This window comes from Falco cherrug, chromosome 4 (genome assembly GCF_023634085.1).
Source record: "Falco cherrug isolate bFalChe1 chromosome 4, bFalChe1.pri, whole genome shotgun sequence".
Taxonomy (NCBI): domain Eukaryota; kingdom Metazoa; phylum Chordata; class Aves; order Falconiformes; family Falconidae; genus Falco; species Falco cherrug.
The window spans coordinates 62531706-62551930 of record NC_073700.1 but is presented as its reverse complement, the minus strand read 5'-3'; the positions used below and the strand labels follow the sequence as shown (position 1 = coordinate 62551930).

General features: G+C 37.1%; 1 protein-coding gene across 2 annotated transcripts in view; it reads right to left on the bottom strand.

Moving 5' to 3' along the window:
• The window catches only part of WDR37 (WD repeat domain 37), a 48177-nt gene that overhangs the window by 15877 nt on the left and 12075 nt on the right, over positions 1–20225 (bottom strand). For both annotated transcript variants that reach the window (XM_055708104.1, XM_055708103.1), the window contains 9 exons: positions 18640–18736; positions 16065–16160; positions 15833–15897; positions 10031–10166; positions 8538–8609; positions 6397–6441; positions 2663–2739; positions 1072–1309; positions 389–530 (listed from right to left, as the gene is read on the bottom strand). In XM_055708104.1, the coding sequence (XP_055564079.1) occupies positions 389–530; positions 1072–1309; positions 2663–2739; positions 6397–6441; positions 8538–8609; positions 10031–10166; positions 15833–15897; positions 16065–16160; positions 18640–18736 (968 nt within the window). The remainder of the gene's footprint in view (positions 1–388; positions 531–1071; positions 1310–2662; positions 2740–6396; positions 6442–8537; positions 8610–10030; positions 10167–15832; positions 15898–16064; positions 16161–18639; positions 18737–20225) is intronic.

Here is a 20225-nt window from a genome sequence, read left to right as displayed (position 1 = left end):
AAAGTAACCTTTATTTCACACCGAGTGTCATGACAGGCAGGGGTAACCTGCCCCATCAACTGCACTACAGTGATACCTGTAAACTACAGGTATAACCAATGCTGGAAACAACCTCATACCTTAAATTACCTTTAACTGTAAGGAGTTTTAGCTAGACTTACCATATAAGCAATATCACACCAAGAGCCCTGGGTGCTGTTTTGGAAATTAAGTACTGCTGTGTTACATGTGAAGGACAATTAGGGGTTTCTGTGAAAATCAGTCTCTTAAAACAGGGGAATGAACTTAGCACCTCAAAAAGAGCACAGGAACAGTTTTGTTCAGATTAGCAACTGAATACTTCATACTTCTGGAACTTGTAAAAACCTGTAAAGGAACTGTCACTTACTCTGTGTGGCCCTGAAAGACATTCACAGAATGGATAGAAGGATCTCTGAAATCCCACAGACGGAAGGTTGTATCGCGTGATGATGTCACCACAAGACGTTGGGTAGGATGTGTACAACAATGTGTTAGCTCTTGGTCGTGCCCTACAACGACAGATGAGAACACGTAAAGTAATGAAGAAAAGACTTCCCATTTCCACATACACTTTGAATGAAATGCTGATGATTTTTTCTTTTTTCTCCAAACAGAAAATAATAATAATATTAATAATAATTCTGAATTTTAATGTTACTACTGCTGTAAAAGTTTGGAATTGTATTTAAAAGCAAAAAAACCCCACTACTCATTTCACATTATTATGAAGTAGTGATAGGTTATTGCTACTTGATACACCATGAACACAGCAAAACCATTTTGCAAGAACTAAAGGTTGGCTACAATCAGTTTAAAAACAACTACTATCATAGGTGATATCACAAGCCTAAAAGAAAACAAATTCACGCTCAGAGAATTTGCAAGGTTGGAATTTTAGAAACCATTAAAAAAACCGAGCAGCAGCTTAAGTCTTGTACACACTCGCATCTTACACCAGAGAAACTACTTTTCCCAATGTTCTGCTCTCTACAAGTAGTACCACACATAAACATAAACGACCAATTTATCTTTGTGTGAGTAAACAAATACCTGTAAGAGAATGGACAAGTTCAGAAGTCTCTACATCATACAGATTTGCTGTCCTATCCCATGATGCTGTCACAGCTTGCTTCCCCCCAACAAGCCAGTCAGCTGCTATGACCACTCCTTGATGGCTTTTCAGTGAAGTTAAGGGGGCTCTGACAGTGGGACAATCACTAGAAACATCTCCATCTCCGTCAGGTTCGTCTTTATCTGAGAACTCAACTTCATCTTCTCCAGACATTTGCTATAAAATATAAGAGAAAAAAAGATTTAGAATAAAAGAGACTGAATGTCTCTAAGTTACATTTTACAACATAAATGCTTTCCACTCCCCTTACTGTGAACGTGGGTGACTTAATTCTGTAGAATCTAGGCTATTCAGGTACTTACTATCAAAAACTTAGTTGGAGGAATAATACCAGTGAGTTAAATGCAGTTGTAATAACCACTTCATTTTAAAATCTCTTCCAAACTGTTTAGCTCTGATTATCTGTCCCCTTTACTATCTGGCAAGCCTTTTTTTATTCCCCTTACTGTATTACTCTAAAGTTTCACCAGAGCGCGTTTACCAATGGACTTTTTCCCTTTCGATTTTTAAGAGAAGGAAGCATTGAACAGGACACTGACTGTTTTAATCTTTGGGAAGACAATCATTTACAGCTGTATTTTCATGTATTAGTCAAAATCAGGACACCAATATTTGTCTGCTGGTTGATACACAGTCATCATGCAGGGCTGATGTGAACTAGATGCAAAATAAATTTTTTTGCTAACCATGAAGCATCGATCTCTGAACCCTATTTCACTTAGGCAAGACAAATAGGCTTTTCTTTCATGATATTTGCGTGTGAAAAAAACAACACATTTGTACTGCTCTTTCAAAATGGAAATGCTAAATCAAATAAATTTCATCAAACATTTTCCATTCATAAATATATCTTGTATTACACAGCTATGTCTTGTCCCTACTCAGCTTACTGAGAAGCTCATGCTATAAACTATGTTTGTCTTCACAGTTTAGCATGGGTGCTTTTAAGTCAAATTAAGCATCTGACGGTCTACAGTAAATACTGACTAAATAAAAGCCTGGGGACAACAACATGAGATAGTGTGATGAATGCTGGCAAGGATCAATTAGAAATCAATAAAGATACAAATAAATAAATGCCCAAAATACAAGTCTTTAACCATCATTTTTCAACTCACAGCAACTACAGCTAATACAGGTGCCTCAGTAAGTTAAGCTACAAGAATTTAACTAGTTTAAAAAGAACATAATTATTTATGATTTGAATTATTAAAAAAAATTATTCAACAGTTATTTACACATTTATTACCTTGAACAAAACGTCAATTAATGTACTTACAGTGGCATATTCTATTCTGCACCACAGATCTTTGAAAACACGAAGTGAATCTTTTTCAAAAGAAAGGCTGAAATATATCTGTTAAACTAAAACCTTAAAATCCCACCTTTTGCAATCCTGAAATCATGTAATTTTTCAATGATGCACAAATTTAACATTCAGTCTTATAAAACTTGTATTCGATGAAATTGCTGTGCAATTAGTTTAGTAGCAGTAAGCTGATTGCTTACATTGCAGTCTGCAGTTGGCTGAGGTGTAGGCAACTGTACTATGTATCTCCAGATGTGAGCTGTCTGGTCTCCAGATGCTGCGCAGGGGGAAAAAAAAAAAAGAGGTAAAAAACCAGAGAAAATGAAATAAGAGCATTTCCATGGGCAATAAAAACAAGCTTTAACATTACATTTGGCAATACTGTCTGAGTTGCACCTTTTTCTAACAGATACCATTATGACCTTTTTGGTAAGCAAGTCTCAACATCTACCATTACTGTCCTGACTTCAATACTGATATGAACAAAACTCATGCAAAATATAAGTAGCTACCAAATTAATCATTCCTCCAGTGAAAACATCCACTTAAGTACTACACTTGCTGCTCTAATATGTAACATGTGAAGAAGGCATTTAATACATCAACAGGTGCCATCCTTCATTTGCTATTTATCAGAACACGGGGGTCTTTTTCATTCAATGATTTCTTCCATCAAATGTTTTTAACATGGTTTTAATGAGAAACCCAAAAGAGCAAGTGCGAAGCTATTCTGCTTCTGCCTTAAGCAACTCAGCTTAACTAATATCATTTTACAACTCAGCAGGTATCATCTGATTTTAGACTGCATTTGTTTTGGAAATAGACTTATCTATTATTAACTAAAGAGAATCTACAGATTCTCCTTGTTAAGGACAGAACAAGCATGCTCTAATACGTAGGGGTACAGTGCTGAGAGCTCTTGATTAAGAAGAACAGTTTGTCATGAGTATGCATCACTCTGGCACGTGCAATATACATGAAAGCACTAGGAAAAATATCTCATCTAATAGACCAAGTAAGAAAGCTATAACCTTTTATTATTTCTGGTGTCACTATTCTGGATCAAGGAGGCAGATTTTTTTGTTTTGTTTTAATCAGTTCTAAATCAATCAAGTGACACTGAAGAACAGGTCCCCTGAAAACTTCCAGTGGAAATAATTTGCAGAACCACCTTGCAGAAAAATTGTAGAACAAAAATCTAACTATGGGCAGCTTTTGTTTGGTTGGTTTGGGTTTTTTAAGTCAGCTTATATAGCAACATGTTTATGGTACTGAAAAAATAGCTACAGTTAATATATGAAAACAGGAGAATCCAAACAGCCAAACTTAAATCATTGTCAGCCTACATAGAAGGCATTCTACTCCTCACCTTCCTTTAAAGTGGTCACTGCAGATGCGGAAAGAAAAAGTGGTTTTATTTTTAACCTCAGTAATACTTATCCTTATTTTACAATGACTTACCTAATAGCAGCAAATTGAATCCAGACCTCTTTAATCCCAAAGCTAGCGCCCTAACTGCTGGACCATATGAACCATAGTATTAGCCACAGTAGACAGTTTTCACACCTGAGGCTGCACGGATGGTATATTCTCAGTCCTTAAAACACCTTTACACCAACAGTCATAATATTTTTCAGCTGTTTTTTCTGCACAGTCAGTATCTCAATATTCTCTTCCTTTACTTCTGGAAGTATGTATTTTAAAAGGGTTAAGATAGACTAGAATATAGACTATTTCAGTTGGAAGAGACCTGCAACAACCATCTAGTCCAACTGCCTGACCAGTTCAGGGCGGACCAAAAGTTAAAGGATGTTGTTAAGGGCATTGTCCAAATACCTCAAACACTGACAAGCTTGGAGCATTGATCAGCTCTCAAGGAAGCCTGTTCCAGTGTTTGCCCACCCTCTCGGTAAAGAAATGCTTCCTAATGTCCAGCCTAAACCTCCCCTGGTGCAGCTTTGAACCATTCCATGCATCCCATCACTGGATACCAGGGAGAAGAGCTCACTCAGCACCTCACTCCACTTCCCCTCCTCGAGAAGCTGTAGAGAGCAATGGGGTTGCCCCTCAGCCTCCTTCTCTCCAAACTAGACAAGCCCAAAGTCCTTGGCTGCTCCTCGTAGGCCATGCCTTACAGACCTTTCACCAGCTTTGTTGCCCTCCTCCAGATGCATTCAAGGACCTCCATGTCCTTCGTAAGCTGTGGGGCCCAGAACTGCACACAGTGCTCGAGGTGAGGACACACCAACACTGAACACCCCCAGATAATCCCCTCTTTTGACTGGATGGTTATGGTGTGTTTGATGCACCCAGGATGCAGTTTGCCCTCTTGGCTGCCAGGGCACACTGCTGACTCATGTTGAGCCTGTCATCAGCCAGCTCCCCCAGACCCCTTCCTGCAGTGCTGCTCTCCAGACACTCCTCTACCAGTTCACACTTGTGCCTGGCATTATTCTGTCCTAGGTGCAGAACCCATCATTTGGAATTAGAATCATAGAATTATTTAGGTTGGAAAAAAGACCTTCATGATCATCAAGTCCAACTGTTAACCCCACATTGCCAAATCCACCACTAAACCATGTCCCTAAGCACCACATCTACGCTGTCTTTTAAACAGGGACGGTGACTCAACCACCTCCCTGAGCAGTCTATTGCAATGCTTGACAACCCTTTCGGTGAAGAAATTTTTCCTAATATCCAATCTAAACCTCCTCTGGTCCAACTTGAGGCTGTTTCCTCTCGTCCAATGGCTTGTTACTTGGAAGAAGAGACCAATACCTGCCTCACTACAACCTCCTTTCAGGTAGTTGTAGATAGCGATAAGGTCTCCCCTCAGCCTTTTTTCCACCAGGCTGAACAACCTCACTTCCCGCAGCCACTTCTCTTAAGTCCTGTACTCTAGACCCTTCACCAGCTTTGTTGCACTTCTTTGGGCAACTTATTAAAATTTATCTGATTAATCACAGCCCAATACTCCAATCTATCTAGATCCTTCTGAGGGATCATCTTGTCCCTCAAGAGTCAACAGCACCTCCCAGTTTGGTAGCATCAGCAAACTTGCTAATGGTGCATTTGACTCCTGCACCTAGATCACTGATAAACATACTGAATGGAATCGGCCCTAGAACTGAACCCTGAGGAGCACTGCTGGCTACCAGTTGCCAGCCAGATGTAGCCTCCTTCACTACAACCCCTTGAGCTCTGCCCTCCAGCCAGTCCCTCACCCAGCACACCATGAACCTGCTCATCCCACAGCTGGACAACTTGTCCAGAAGGATGCTGTGAAGGACTGTATTAAAAGCCTTACCAAAATCCAGAAAAACTACATCCACCATTCTCCCTTCATCCACTAGATAAGCGACTATCATAGAAGGGTATCAAATTAGTTAACAGGACTTCCCTTTTGTGAATCCGTGCTGACTGCGCCTGATGACTGCATTATTCTCTAAATGCCTTTCAGCAGTACCCAGTATAATCTCCATCATTTTTCCAGGAACTGAGGCTGCACTAACAAGTCTGTAGTCCCCTGCATCTTCCTTCACCCCCTACTTGTAAATTGGAGTAAAGCTGGCTGGCTTTCCGTCAGCAGGCACCTCCCCAGACTCCCAAGACCTTTGGTAGATGACTGAGAGGCGTCCTGCATAACATCCTTCAGTACTCTGGGATGAATCTCATCAGGCCACATGGATTTGTGAACATTCAGCTGACAGATCATTCCAAGTGTCTGTTTTCGAGCAGGTAAGCACAAATTACAATGGTATGACAAACAAATGCGAAGATCTAGCTCTGATTTGTTATGCCTTAAAATAATGCAGTCAACAGGGATATTGACAAAGCAGCAGGGAGAGGGACTACAACCAAAAAGGTGCTAGCAAATGACACTTATTTTGCCATCATGATTAACATACTCGGAATATGAAAAAACTTTACATACCTGTAAGAGCCACTTGCTCAGTTGGATGAAACTTTATGGAATTTACTGTGTGAAACAAAGTAAAGTTTTAAGTGTACTAAAACCATTATTTCACAATGTTTTATCATTAAAAGCATTGAAAAATCAAGAAGTCTTCGGTTTTAATCATTTTTTGTAGTATAGCAACCTCTTAAGTGACATAAGGCAAGATGGTATATTATTTGAGGAAACCTATGTAGTATCAAGGAAAGCATCCATAACTGATTATACAACAACATATTTTCTAGCAAGTTATTTCCTGAATCTAGTACAAGTGTTTCATGTTACAGAGGATAAACAAATCACATTCAAATAATTGTAACTTGACAGGAGATAATGCTCTGGACTTCCATAAAGAGAATTTTAAATATTCATTTCTAACACAATCAAAAGTTCCTATATATGACCATCAACTTTCTGATTATTACTTAAGATTGCAAGAACAAATGCCTGAAAACCTAATGCAAATCCTACAAATTAGATTTCAGTCCTGCAATCATATGTACTCAAAACATGATTATTTTAAAATAGTCCTGCAAGACTCCTATCAGCCTAAAAAGCTGCTCTTCATTCTTTATTTCACTGTATAAGATTCAAATACCTTTTATTACTAAGCACTTTCATTTGCAAAATCCTTAAGATTCTCTCCAACAGTTCTTCAAGAAAGAACTCAGAAATCATTTCCATCCATCATACAAGTAAAACAGATGCTTATGCTGTCAGGAAGGCGTGGTGTAATGAATCTGAAAAGATACTCCTCAAACTATTCACACTGAACACTAACTCAATCGTGCGCCAACTGCTGGCATGCAACATCTTTGCTCCATTTCAAATTAACTGTCAAATGTAAGTAAAGTTTTAGTAATGAAAAATACATTATTTTAAATATAATTTATATAACCTTATGAATTACACTGTATATAATTTTATATTAAAATATATAGGGTTTTTTTACTTAGTTTACACACAACTGTTTAAATACAGGTTACAGATATTATTTTCATGGTTATCCAAATAGCAATTTAAAAAATAAGTATCTATTAGCATGAAAATGCAAGTGACTGGAATTTTTACACATAACTTTATAGAGCCTAAAGGTAACCACTCCACACAGCAAGCAACCTGAGATATCTGAATGAATTAATAGCATTACCTGTTGTTTCTGTGCATCTATCTATTAGCATCTTTGTGCTGTGGGAGGCAGAAGTCATATAGCAGGAAAAAAAAGTAGAACTCACGGCTGAAGCAGTGGACCACTCTCTGGAGGACTTAATTTTATTTGCACCTTTGCCACAAAGTTCCTGTGATGTGCTAGCTGAGTTACTTAACTAAACGCAACAGGTCAATAACTGCATTCCTCGTTCCGTGGGTGCATGACTCTACACTGCAGGGTATGATCACTCAAACTGCTCAGCTCTCAACAGCAAGTGAAAGCTATGGAAAACCTCTCCACCCTCAGTCTATAAAATTCTATGTTGTAACCCATTATGAGATAGAAGGGGGCTACCGAGGTGCTTGTCAAACCGGACACCAAAAATTAACATCAAAAACACTCACTTACTGCATCTCTCCACCCAAGCAGGGGTTTAAAAACACTGCTTCTGAAACATTCATACTATGACAGAGGAAGACAAATACCTATATTGAATTAACTGTCTCCAAAACAAGACTTTAATACTCTGCAACAAATTCTATACAGGATCACATGTTAAATAAACAAGTGCAAATAGATGTTCACCCAGCATCTGTATTTTGTATCCCAAATATAACAAAGATCCTGCAAAACAGCTAATTTGATTATATAAGCTTTTCTTCTTGTGCATATGCATGAAACCTCAATGAGTTCTGACATTTAACTTCTGAGTATCCTAACTGCCTGTAAATCTCTTTATATGACTTGTTTATTCATTTAGCATTTACAGAACTGTTTTAATATGCCTCTCCAAGAAAGAATCACATTACAAAACATTCTCTGTATGAAGATTAGTGGAACTTCACAATTGACTTGTTAATGGTGTTGGCAAACCTGCAAGTGAAACCGCAATAAACATTTCTGTAGTTGCCCAAAACACGTTTCCCCCTCCCACACAGTTTCCAGTTTTCACAACATGCCCTTATCTTACCTGATCCAACATGCCCTACATACTTGACAAGGCACTTCCCTGTTTCTATGCTCCACAGCAAAGCAGTGTGATCTACAAAGATTAAAAAGTATCTGTAAATATTGTTACAAACGTATGCTTTTCACTTTTAACCTATTCAACGAACAAGTTGTCTTTGGATGTAGAAACAGATTTCACACACACAACAGACAAGATGCTCTTGACTACCACCCTATATATAAAATATAAAAAGCTTCCTGTCATTACAACTTAATACACATCTCCCCAAAAAAGTAAAGGTGCTGTCCTAATCTGATTAATTTGCAGTGTACTGAAAGGCAAATTCTACTTCTGATATTTTTCTGACTTGGTTATACACTTGAGTATAATGCTTCAATTGGGTATCATGAGATTCAGAAAGAACATAGAAAGCATTTAGTGGTGAAAAAGAGTCAGGCAGTCACTACCAACAGGAGTTCTACGCACAAACTATTTCCTTCCTGCATGTAAGTCCCAAATACACGTAGATCACTGCAGAATACAATGAAAACTTACTTATAAAAGGAAATCGCTCCAAATCCCACTCCTTTACCCTGTCACACCCCAAAATAAATAATTAATTAAGTATCTGTAAGTGGGGAGAAATTTAAAGCTGGAGAATGGCTGTTTCCACGTTCCAGGACAAAGACAAGACATCCCACACAAAGATAAAATGTGCCCCTCAGTGGGCACAAAAATTATGATAGTTCAGTTTATGAAGCAGAGGTTTCTGGTCCATAATATTTATGTCCAGTAAGTGTCTTCAGATTCTGTTCCAGCTTCAAAAGACTGTCACTTCAAACCGATCAATTTTGACTGGCTACGGTTTATTTCCCTAATAATTTTTATTATTTAATAATAAACAAGCCTCTAGATTGATTTTTGGATCATAACAGATTTAGTGACATATTCACTAGTACTTGTTCCCTCTCAAGCGGGAAGGAAGGAATCTAGTAAGTTAACACAAACTGAAGATTAAGATTTTTAGCTGCCCCTATACTCCTAGGCAAAAGCCAGATGAATGTAATACAAGAATATGCGAACCATGACTAAGCCTAGAGCTTATACGAAACAAAGGTTAAACAATACTATGATAGAAAGTCTGCAGGGATCTCTGTATAGCACACAGCTGTACAGCATCCTGAGAGAGAGACTTCTCCAAGCAAGCAGTTCCCCAGCCCACCCACTTAAACCATCCAAAAGGCTAGAGGTGACTAAGGAGAGCATGACCTGCACAGAAGTTAACTGGCACATATTTTACAAAGGTCAATAAGGATACCTGAAACTCCTAGAAGTTAAATGCATTTCAAGGGAACTCCAATTTAAGAATTTTTCAGCTCCTGAACAGCTTTAAATTGGCTTTTTCAGTGTGTAGCTAACTATTCAAGTATGGGTTTTATCTAGATTTGCTATAGCTTAAGGACTAAACCAGGGTTTTCTAAAGATTCAAGCAACACAAAACTGCAAAACTTTACCAGCAGATGCAGTTCCCAACACCACTGGTTGAGTTTTCGCGACACTGACATCCCAAATACCATCCCTGTGGCCAACATATTCCTTTACCAGTTGACAGATTGCCCTTGATGTTGTAGTTTTAAAACTGGATACAATCTGAAATAGCAGAGACACCAACATATTTTTTTTCACATTGACCCAAGATTAAGTAATTACCTCACAAATACAAATAGATACTAACTTTTTCATAATGATTCTCAGTGTTCTGACAGTTCACTACTGTGAAAAATTTGACATGTGATGGTAGGAAAGTGAGTTTGGATGCAAACATACCTCTTAATTTCTTCTTTTTTTTCTTTATTAATAACACCCCCCTTCTTACAGAAACTAGGTAAACTATTTTGTACTACAGTAACACAATCTCACTGAAGTAATGAGTTGTACAAATGCAGTGTGCACTTCCTGTTCAGTTTGGGTAAAGGATTATAATTATTAAAAAAAAAAAAAGACAAAAATCTCAGAACAAAACCAAAAGATAACATGCTCAAAACTTTCCTTGCCTATTCCTAAACAGGTACATCTGATAACTTAAAGACAGTCCATGCTATCCAATGTGTCTTTGAAAAAAAAATACATATTACATAATTATTGTAAATCCAGAAACATTCTCATTTTAAAGACTCACTACTGTTTTTCTTCAAAACCGCACAAAGCTAATCAAATCAAACATTAACCTGAGAGCATATGCCAGTTGTGTAATAAAGCTTAAAAAAAAAGGCGTCAAACTCATCTAAACATTTGATAAGCACATTCCCTGAAAGTCAGTGCTATTAGAGGAAAACAAAGAAGACTCACTGAATCCAAATTAGTACACATGTAAGGAATACCAAATGAAAGGAAGAAAAAGTCTAGCAAAAATAGTAAAACTACAAGGCAGTCAGTATAGTCCAGGAAGGCTGAAAACACTCAGTATCTACAGAAAGACACCAAATTGCAGAAACTACATTTTCAGATAAAGGGGAGTACAATAATTAAAAAAGTAAAAAAATAATTTTGTCTTGCTGGAACACTTCCAGAGACAACTGAAACCAAGAGTGGCAAAAGATTACTTCAAAAAGCAAAACGACTGTTAAAAATACTTTATTTTTACCCCACAAGTCTTGAGGCTCAGAGAACAGTTATCTGAAAAGCTTTCCAAATCTGAAACAAAAAGATTACTTCAATTTACCAGTGTTTTCCTCCACATGCATTTATGGGCAGGTATCTCTCTGACTAGTTAAGTCAAAACCTTTAAATCCTTCAACACAAATCACATTAAGACTTATCTACAGCTTAGTAAAACTTAGCAAATTAATTAAGTATTCATTTCAGATACCATAAACTAAGGTTAAAATCCTATCAAGTTTTGTTATCAAAAAAGAAGGTCTTAAGCACATCCTTAAAGCAAATTACTTCCAAAAACGTTTTTAAAAGTTAAAGAATATCTGCAAGAGCATTCCAAATCCTAAGCATGTCACCTTTCCAATGATGAATGATAACGCCCTATTTGAATTCCAAATTAACAGCTAATACACAATCAGTTTCACAGCAGAAGGAGAAACAATCATTAAGGACGCAATGAAAAGGAAATGTGTTAATGGTAAAGATTATTAGTTCAACTGTACTGCAGAGTTTCATAAACTCGGAATACAATCCTACAGGTGCAACGTCCACATTGAATATAGTCCTTAAACTAAACGGAGTCAAGTATGAGAAGTGGAACAGCAGAATTAAGCAAGCAGTTAAGGACTAATATAGTGCTCAGCTCAAATGCCAAACCTTAAGTTTTTCAACTCTCAACTCCACAAGCTCATACGCTTGTGTTCTGTCTTTCTAATTTTGAGTCAAACGCTCATGCAAAGGTTTTCTGGGAGAAACTATCTCTTACTCATAAACAAGCACAGATTTTCCAAAACTGCTGGATAGTGGTTTCATTGATCATTTCATGGCAAGACTGTAAAACTCCTTTTCGAGTATTAGCAGTCTCCATGGAATCACAGAATCATTTAGGTTGGAAAAGACCTTTAAGATCACTGAGTCCAACTGTTAACCTCACACTGCCAAATCCACCACTAAACCATGTCCCTAAGCACTGCACCTACACCGTCTTTCAAATACCTCCAGGGATGGTGACTCAACCACTTCCCTGGGCAGCCTGTTGCAATGCTTGACAACCCTTTGGGTGAAGAAATTTTTCCTAATATCCAGTATAAACCTCCTCTGGTCCAACTTGAGGCTGTTTCTTCTTGTCCAATGGTTTGTACTCAGGAGACCAACACTTGCCTCGCTACAACCACCTTTCAGGCGGCTGTAGAGCTGAACAGGCTAAACAACCCCACTTCCTTCGGCCACTCCTCTTAGGAGTGCTCCAGACCCTTCACCAGCTTCACTGCCCTTTGCTGGACATGGTCCAGCACCTCAATGTCTTTCTTGTAGTGAAAGGCCCATGGAAGATAAGAGCTCAAGAACACTAACACTGGATATCCATATAGATATTTAATGTACACTTTTTCTGTACTTTTTTTTTTTCCCCCATCTTTCTTTTTCGCTGCCCTCACCTCACATACCAGTAACTGGATAAACCAGATAGTGCCTCGATTAATTCCTGGTCCCTTAACCATACATAACAATTTTCCAAGATGGGAAATTAAATACTTAAATAACATGCAACTTGTTAAAGAGAAGCCTCTGTACTGCAGAAATTTTTTGAAATAACTGCAGATTTCAGATTATCATATACAAACACAAGTAAATGGGCAATTGTATCTTGACTGTTTCAACTTTGTCTTCTTTCTTATATCCATAGTTTCATGTACGTCCTTCTATATAGAAATTTGTTAATAAGGAAACAATTGTTTACCATGTAAGCAATTGAAAACTCAATATAAATTGAAACAACTGCATGGCAAACAAATTGAAACACCCTGTAAAAATGCCTCTTAAGCAGACAGGACACATTAGAAATAAGAATGAGAACTTGGTCAACTCAGGACCAGTCCAGCAACGTGACACTGTGACTGCTGAATGGAATTTCCTGTGGAGCAACTTTAAGCAGCGAGGTCAAAACCTACATATTTCAAAAAGTTTTATTCCTTTCAACTGCTGGGTGAAGAAATACCTTCCTTTAAGAGTCCTTTTCCTGATCCAAAAGGATCAGAGGTCCTGGAATTTAGTTTGTGATGGAGAAAGTCATATCATTTCAGTTTATTTTAGGACTCTGCATAAACTCCTAATGTTTTCCTGATGTCTTAACAACTGTCACAGCCAGGGATTGTTAACATCAGCAATACCACCTTGTTAATATCAAAACACAAATTTCACACAGTGATTCCTGCATCTACAAACAACTGCAGTTAAATTACAGGATCTTGTCCATTAACATACACAAAAAAATATTTTTAAGAGTGCCTAGCACTAAATCTACTCTATCTCTTCAGGATTTGGGCACTGGTAGATACCCTCTGCTGCTAAAAGCATCCTTTTCTGCTATGAGTTTTGTCAACTTAATATTCAGACTTTCAACACAGCTAAGGGATGAAAAGTATCCCCATATCGGTATTTTCTATGAAAGATTTGAATTAAGTATGTTTACCTCAGCATTTTCCCAAGAAAATTAAAAGATTGCTTTAGCCTTAGCATATTTTACCAATACTAAAGCAGTTAAGGATCAGCCTTCACATTAGAACAAGCAAATATTGAAAGCTCTTTTCAGAACAAACCTAATCCCTTCAGAGGTTGACAATCAGAAAAATGTAATCATTTGCAATTACACAAAACAACTGGTTTGTAAAAAGTTTCTTCTAAATTCCCACAGGGCAAAAGGAGGAAAAAAAAACCCAATTTTTTTGGTTTGCCAATAAAAATGCCAATAAAAAAATTAGGCATACAGTAACAGTATAAAGAATGGGCTGAAAAGAAAATTGTGATCACTACCCCACTATATTTAAAACAGAACCCATTTTTGGTGAACAACATTGTTCATTCAGTGCTCACAAAAAAACACAGACTTAAGAATTTCAGAACTCATATGTTGAACTCATAAGACTCTTCAAATGTTATTTTCCCTGACAGGGTATTAGGGAACTCTAACTGTATCCAGTCAAGATACAGAAAGAAAGATCATAATTTGTCAGAAACTTAGTTACAGCCTTCTCTGAGTTTTAGCTATAGTCTCCGTGGGTCAAGAGACAAATGGTTACAGCTTCAACTCTTCTGTGTAGGAAGAAAGAAGCTGCCAAAATAAAGCCACTCCTATGAAGTGCAGAAAGGTTTCCATGAATACACTGGACAGAGATGCTCTCAGCTTTGTCATTTCCCTCAGTTCTCCTCTCTACCCCCTATTAAATTCAATTCAAAGTCATGGAAAGAAACATGTCAGCACATTCCAACATCTCTTGGTTACCAATTGGTATAATAGCTATGTACAATGTCTATGATAAGGTGTTAAATTCTTCATGTTCCACTACTCATGACTACTTCGCTGTGCATGCATATCAGAACACCAGGAAGCAAAGCAGTTACCCAGGAGTCTCCACCCCATACTTCCCAGCTTCCCACGCTGAAGTTGCAAGGTCCACCTGCCTTGCCCAAGAGAGAAAATGAGCACTATATTGCAAGCAAGTGAAAGATGACAAGCATGTAACACCAGCCTTAAAAAAAAAAAACACAAACAACAAAAGCCCCACCACTAAACTAGAGAAAGTACTAACTCACAACTACACAGTAGGTGTGCTAATACTATATTGTCCCTACTAATAGCATGTTGCCCCTATTTAAAAGTGGCCTCATCAAAAAATTTGTGTATCGTTAACTCTTAAGAAAAAAAGGCACCTGTATGCATCAGATTGGCAAGCATAAAAAAAGTCTGAGAAACAATAAAATAAAAATACCGAATAAAACATAGTAACTTAGATCTATTTCACCACCCTATTCTTTTATTCTCAGACCTTCAGACTACTTAACAGATGGTACTTCCAAGACACCTACAGTCATTCCATAACCACGCATTAGCCTGCAATACAGGTCACCACAGAGCTTCTTATATAGTTGGTTCATGTACAAGATCCCACTGTGGTTCCCTCACATCTCATTTACGCTTAATAATGTATCATGAAATGACCCTGAGGTAGGACAAAAAGAGAAGTAGGTAAACTCTCCATGAAAATTGTAAAAGGGGAGAGAAAGAGGAAAATAAAAATATCAGACAGATGCAGATATGCAAAATGTAAAACATGAGAAAGGTTAACTGTGCTGAGAGACCAAGCAAAAAAAGATCACCAGCTACTAATTTGCAAGGCTTGCAATGTAAAGGAAGGAAACCGTTCTAGTCTCATAGCTAAAAATAAGTAATAAAAAAGCCAAAAAACCTTAACCTATATTAGTACACTTACAGATGCCTACTGAAATTCCCATTTCAACTGCAATACCCAAATCTTTATTCAGAAATTCACTACCTACAAAGTTCTCTATTTCCCTCATGAAATTGCATTTTTTTTCAGTTCTATTTACAAAAGAGAAATCCCACATACACATGCGGGTGCACTCTCTCCCCTCCAACATTCATCCTTTAAAAAAGGTGAGCAATAATTGTATAAATGTCATATAGCATGGCTGAAGTAGTGGGTATTTGATGAATCAAAGACAACCATACCATTCCTCAAGAGGCAGATTTACTTAAAGAACAGCACTACTCAGCTTAAAGAAACGAAAATTTACAACTTAAAGACAGTCATGTTAGTCTCATGAGTACACATTGATGAGTAAAGGTTTAATTTGTCTCATACCTTGCTAGTTGAGGCCTTGTAAGTTGTCTTTAATTTCTGAGAAAGCTGACTGGTACTATGACTGGCTGTTGAGACAAACAAATTCAAAGGAAGATATTTCAAATACAGTATTACCTGGTTTGTATAAGTAACTGCTATTAACTCCCTTGATTAAGATTCTAAGTTTTGGCCAGCAAAGTACAAAAATGTGAATTCAAAACCACTAATTTAAGATTCTTTGTTGCTCTCTTACCTTTTGTTTTCAGCTGTCCTTTGCTCAGTTCGGCTCCATCAATTGTCTGTCCTTCAGCTGCTAAACGCTCATTCAGTGTATCAATCTCTCTACGTACTAACAAAACCAAAAATTATCACTAATACAAAAAATTGAGTATCTTTAACAACATCATTAACATACCATTTAAGAATTATTATGGTAAGTAATCTATTTTATGCTTAGGACAGGAGAAGAGATCAATTGTGACTTTATAAAAGCAGGTCTCACCAAGACAAACCAAGAGTCATGCTGGATTTTCCAGAGATTAACCTTGACCCAGATTCCAAGGAAAAGTATTGGTGGCTTCTTACTACTTTTACATGAATAAATGTGGCTAAGAATTAACAAACCCACTTCTGTGAAATACATGGCACCCCTGTATTGAATTAGATCTAACAAAAGACAGAAAACTTGCAGCATCAGAAAGATTTCAGCCACAGATTTAGTATGTAGTATCTTCTCAACAAAGATTTTATTAATCACAAAATAGTCCTCTCCTCTGAATGCCTGTCCACTCTCAAGAGTTTCAGTAAGAAGGGCAGTGCAGCAAATGTATTTATGTTTTTTATACTTTGAAATACATTTAAAAACATAGAATGACATATACATTTCACATTTAGCTGTTTTAGAAACACATTAAATAAGATTGAAATATTTTCATTGCACATCAGACAAAGCATGTATTTATAACAAGAACATGCTTTTCTGTCAATTAATTATAACTCTCACCAGTGCCATTATCAACCCAGGACAGAGTGATGGCATAGCTAGAACAAATCAGGTCCTCGCCAATGATTTCCAGTGGCTGGGCTGGGTTAAGGTTGCTCAAATTCATTCTATAAAGCACATTTTCAGTGGTTTATAGTTTTTTCTCAAAATCGGGGCTGATACTCTAAGTCCAGGCCTGTCTCTCCACAGATTCTTAGGACTTCCTTTAGAACTCCCAGGCTTTGAAATGTGGGAGAATGTGATACATGAGGAGTATGACTCTTGCCATTTCTGAGAATTTCACATAAGTCTCAGTTCTCAGCACCAGAAGAGTCAGTTTACACTTCCACACCACACCCAAGTGCTTGAAATGAGCAAAGCAAGATTCTCTTTTCTGTCTTCCCAGTCACATAAACATAAACTTTGATAAAGCACAGACAATATGAAAGAGAAATAAACAGAGAGACAGGCTTGTAGTAACAGATAACTGAAACAAACAAACCAGGCAGATACAAGACTGCCTGAAAGGATTAAGACTGAAGCCTAGAAAGAGTAACAAAAAGAAGAAACTGAAATTAAGGTGTATGGGAAAGGGAGCATATGAAATGCCAGAGAGGAAAAAACTGAGATTCTTTACATATAGTAACTGCAACGCTAGTGTAGGAATTAGAGCAAGAACAAGAAATAACAGATCAAGCATCAGAAAAAAAAAAATTTAGAAACTGTCTAGGGTGTGGAAAGAGATCACAAAGGCCAAGAGTGAACTAGAACTTTGAAATGAAGAAAGAAGATGAAGAAGGAAGAGAAATGGAACGGAAGGAAAATAATCAGACTCTGGAGGGTACAGACAGATTCACCACTTGTTTTCTGACAATTTTTGAATGCTGGAGAGGGAAACCCCTATTTTTTTTGCTACCATCCAAGTTCTCACCAGGAGGCTGTGAACTCAGTTGTGCAAACTGTCCCTAAAAAAAATGTGTAGTGTTGATGATAGTCTTTAACCAACACTATCTCAATTTTTAAAAGAATAAAAACCCAGCACATTTTCAAAAAGCACACAAGAACTTTTTTAACATGAGTGTTTGGTTTAACTGTGGGAACAGATTAGGTGTGGAAAAAAATTTGACTTGGAGCCAAATCAGACAGACTCCACAATTCAGAAGCCAAGCCACACAAAGCTTCCAAAATCCAGCAAGGAAAATGGAGCAGAGGTTATACTGTATGACTGTCTGTGTTACTTACTTTGGATCTTCTTATATCACCTTGGATCACAAAAATTAAAATACGACTGCCCTGTCATTAAACAAACAACATTTTTTGCAGATAACACCTGCAATTTTTATCTGAGTGCTCACCTTCAAAATTAATGAACAGTTGCAGGTGCTAGTTATGCAACGTACTAAGTAGCAGTACCACCACATTTTAAACTTTTTCAAAGACACTTTTCCAATTTTATTTACTGATATTACATCATTAAATTTAAGCCTGTAAATATACAACAAAGCCACAAACTTCAATGACTGAAAGGAGTTACTCCCAGATTAGCATGGTATGTACAGAGCCTACAATGAATGACAAGGAGACAGCCACTTCAGTTTCTTGGCCTATGAGCCAAGGAGGATGACGCACATCAGTTCTCACTACTTGTGGCAAAGAGCTAAGAAAGTGATTTTTACAAAAAGGTACAAACTCCATCTTTGACAACAAGTTCAAAACAATTCTTAAATTCCTCAGAGAAAAGCTATGTTAATTACACTACAGTATCCAAGGAAAGCACCTCAGTTACCACTGCTACATCCTAAATCCAAAAAAAAATCATAAATTGCTGGAAAAAATAGATACTCACATTCTAAATTTTCAATATACAGGTTTTCAAACTCCCGTTCAATTTGTCCAAAAAGTTCAAGGAGTGTATTCCGGACAGATGATGGTAATTTAGAATCCTAGGAGGCAAAATATTGGGGTTTATATTTTTCTTTACATATATTATATGCAGTTACTCTTCAATCTTAAACCGATTTTAACAGTTCTCTCCATCTCCCAGCAACAAGGGAAATTAAAACTACTACTGGTGTAGAACACAAAATTTAAAGCTCTGTGCACCACACAATTACTCATTTTACATACTCATCTTTCAAGGGACAGAATTCAAATCACCTGGGGGGGTGTCTTCATTAGAGAAAATTTATAAAACCAAGATACATGTACAACTTGTTAAAAAAAAAAGTGGAAAAAAATTACAATATAATGTCAAGGTGCTTCCAGTTCAAGGAAGAAAGAATACCTTTGGTTGACAAAGTAATTCAGAAGTTGACTGCATTAGGATAGGAAGTTGTCATCACAAAGCACTTTATTACCAAAGCCTGAGACAAGTTTGAAAGGATAGTTTATTTTTAACATTTACCTACTTTTGTCACTAACCACAACTAACTGTGAAGGAAACAAACTACAATTTCTAATCCTCCCCTCCCTAGGAAGTGATTAATCAAGCATCTCATCTTCACAGAAAGTATTTTGAAGCAAATTCACAGAAGGGGACTGATTATTTCCTTCACCATAATCAACATAGCAATTCTGAGGCACAAAACCAAGTATGTAATAAAACCACTAACACAGGATTTATATGATCTGAGCTCAATACACAGCTTGACCAAGTTTCTGTTGGCAAGTTACTTAAGTTTTATTAATCTGCCTATAAAACAGAGATCAGCACCATATTGTCCCAGAACAAATGCATACCATATCCAAAACAAGTAAGTACTGATTTCTGTTGGGAGTCAAGGTTCTCACTGTATCAATGATTCTGTTATCAGACACTGTTGAGCAGACAGCGAGTAAAGCAGAAAACAACTGACTGCAGTATTGAGAACCTAGTACTAACAAACATCTTTAAATTTAAAGCATAGCATGCTACTAAAAAATGGCAAATCAGAATGGACAAATATTGTCGCTACTCTAATAACTATAATCAATTAATCCACTACAAGTGAGAGCAAGGATGGATCATCTTTTGATCCATCCTTGCTCACTACACAAATTCTACTAAACCTGTTCCACTCTTCAGTTGTTGTTGGACCACAATACGTAGGTTGGCTTACTGCACTTATTTATCTAGGTAGCCAGCTAAAAATGTATTTTAAAAGAAGTTTCCACTTAACTGAGCCTTCCCCTAACAATGAAAAAGCTCAACTACTCCTTTGTAGCATATCTAACCCATCACCTCAGAAATCAGGAAGACAACATCTTATTATTGGAAAAACCTGTAAATAATGCAGCTATATTAAAAACCTGAGAAATACCTATGTAAGGAAACAAGTTACCAAATTTCAAAATGAAATTAATATGGTATCTTGTATATCGTATCATAAATATGTCAATGTTTACCTATCCAATATACAAGGAATCTGCCCATCAGCAACATCTACTTTTTTA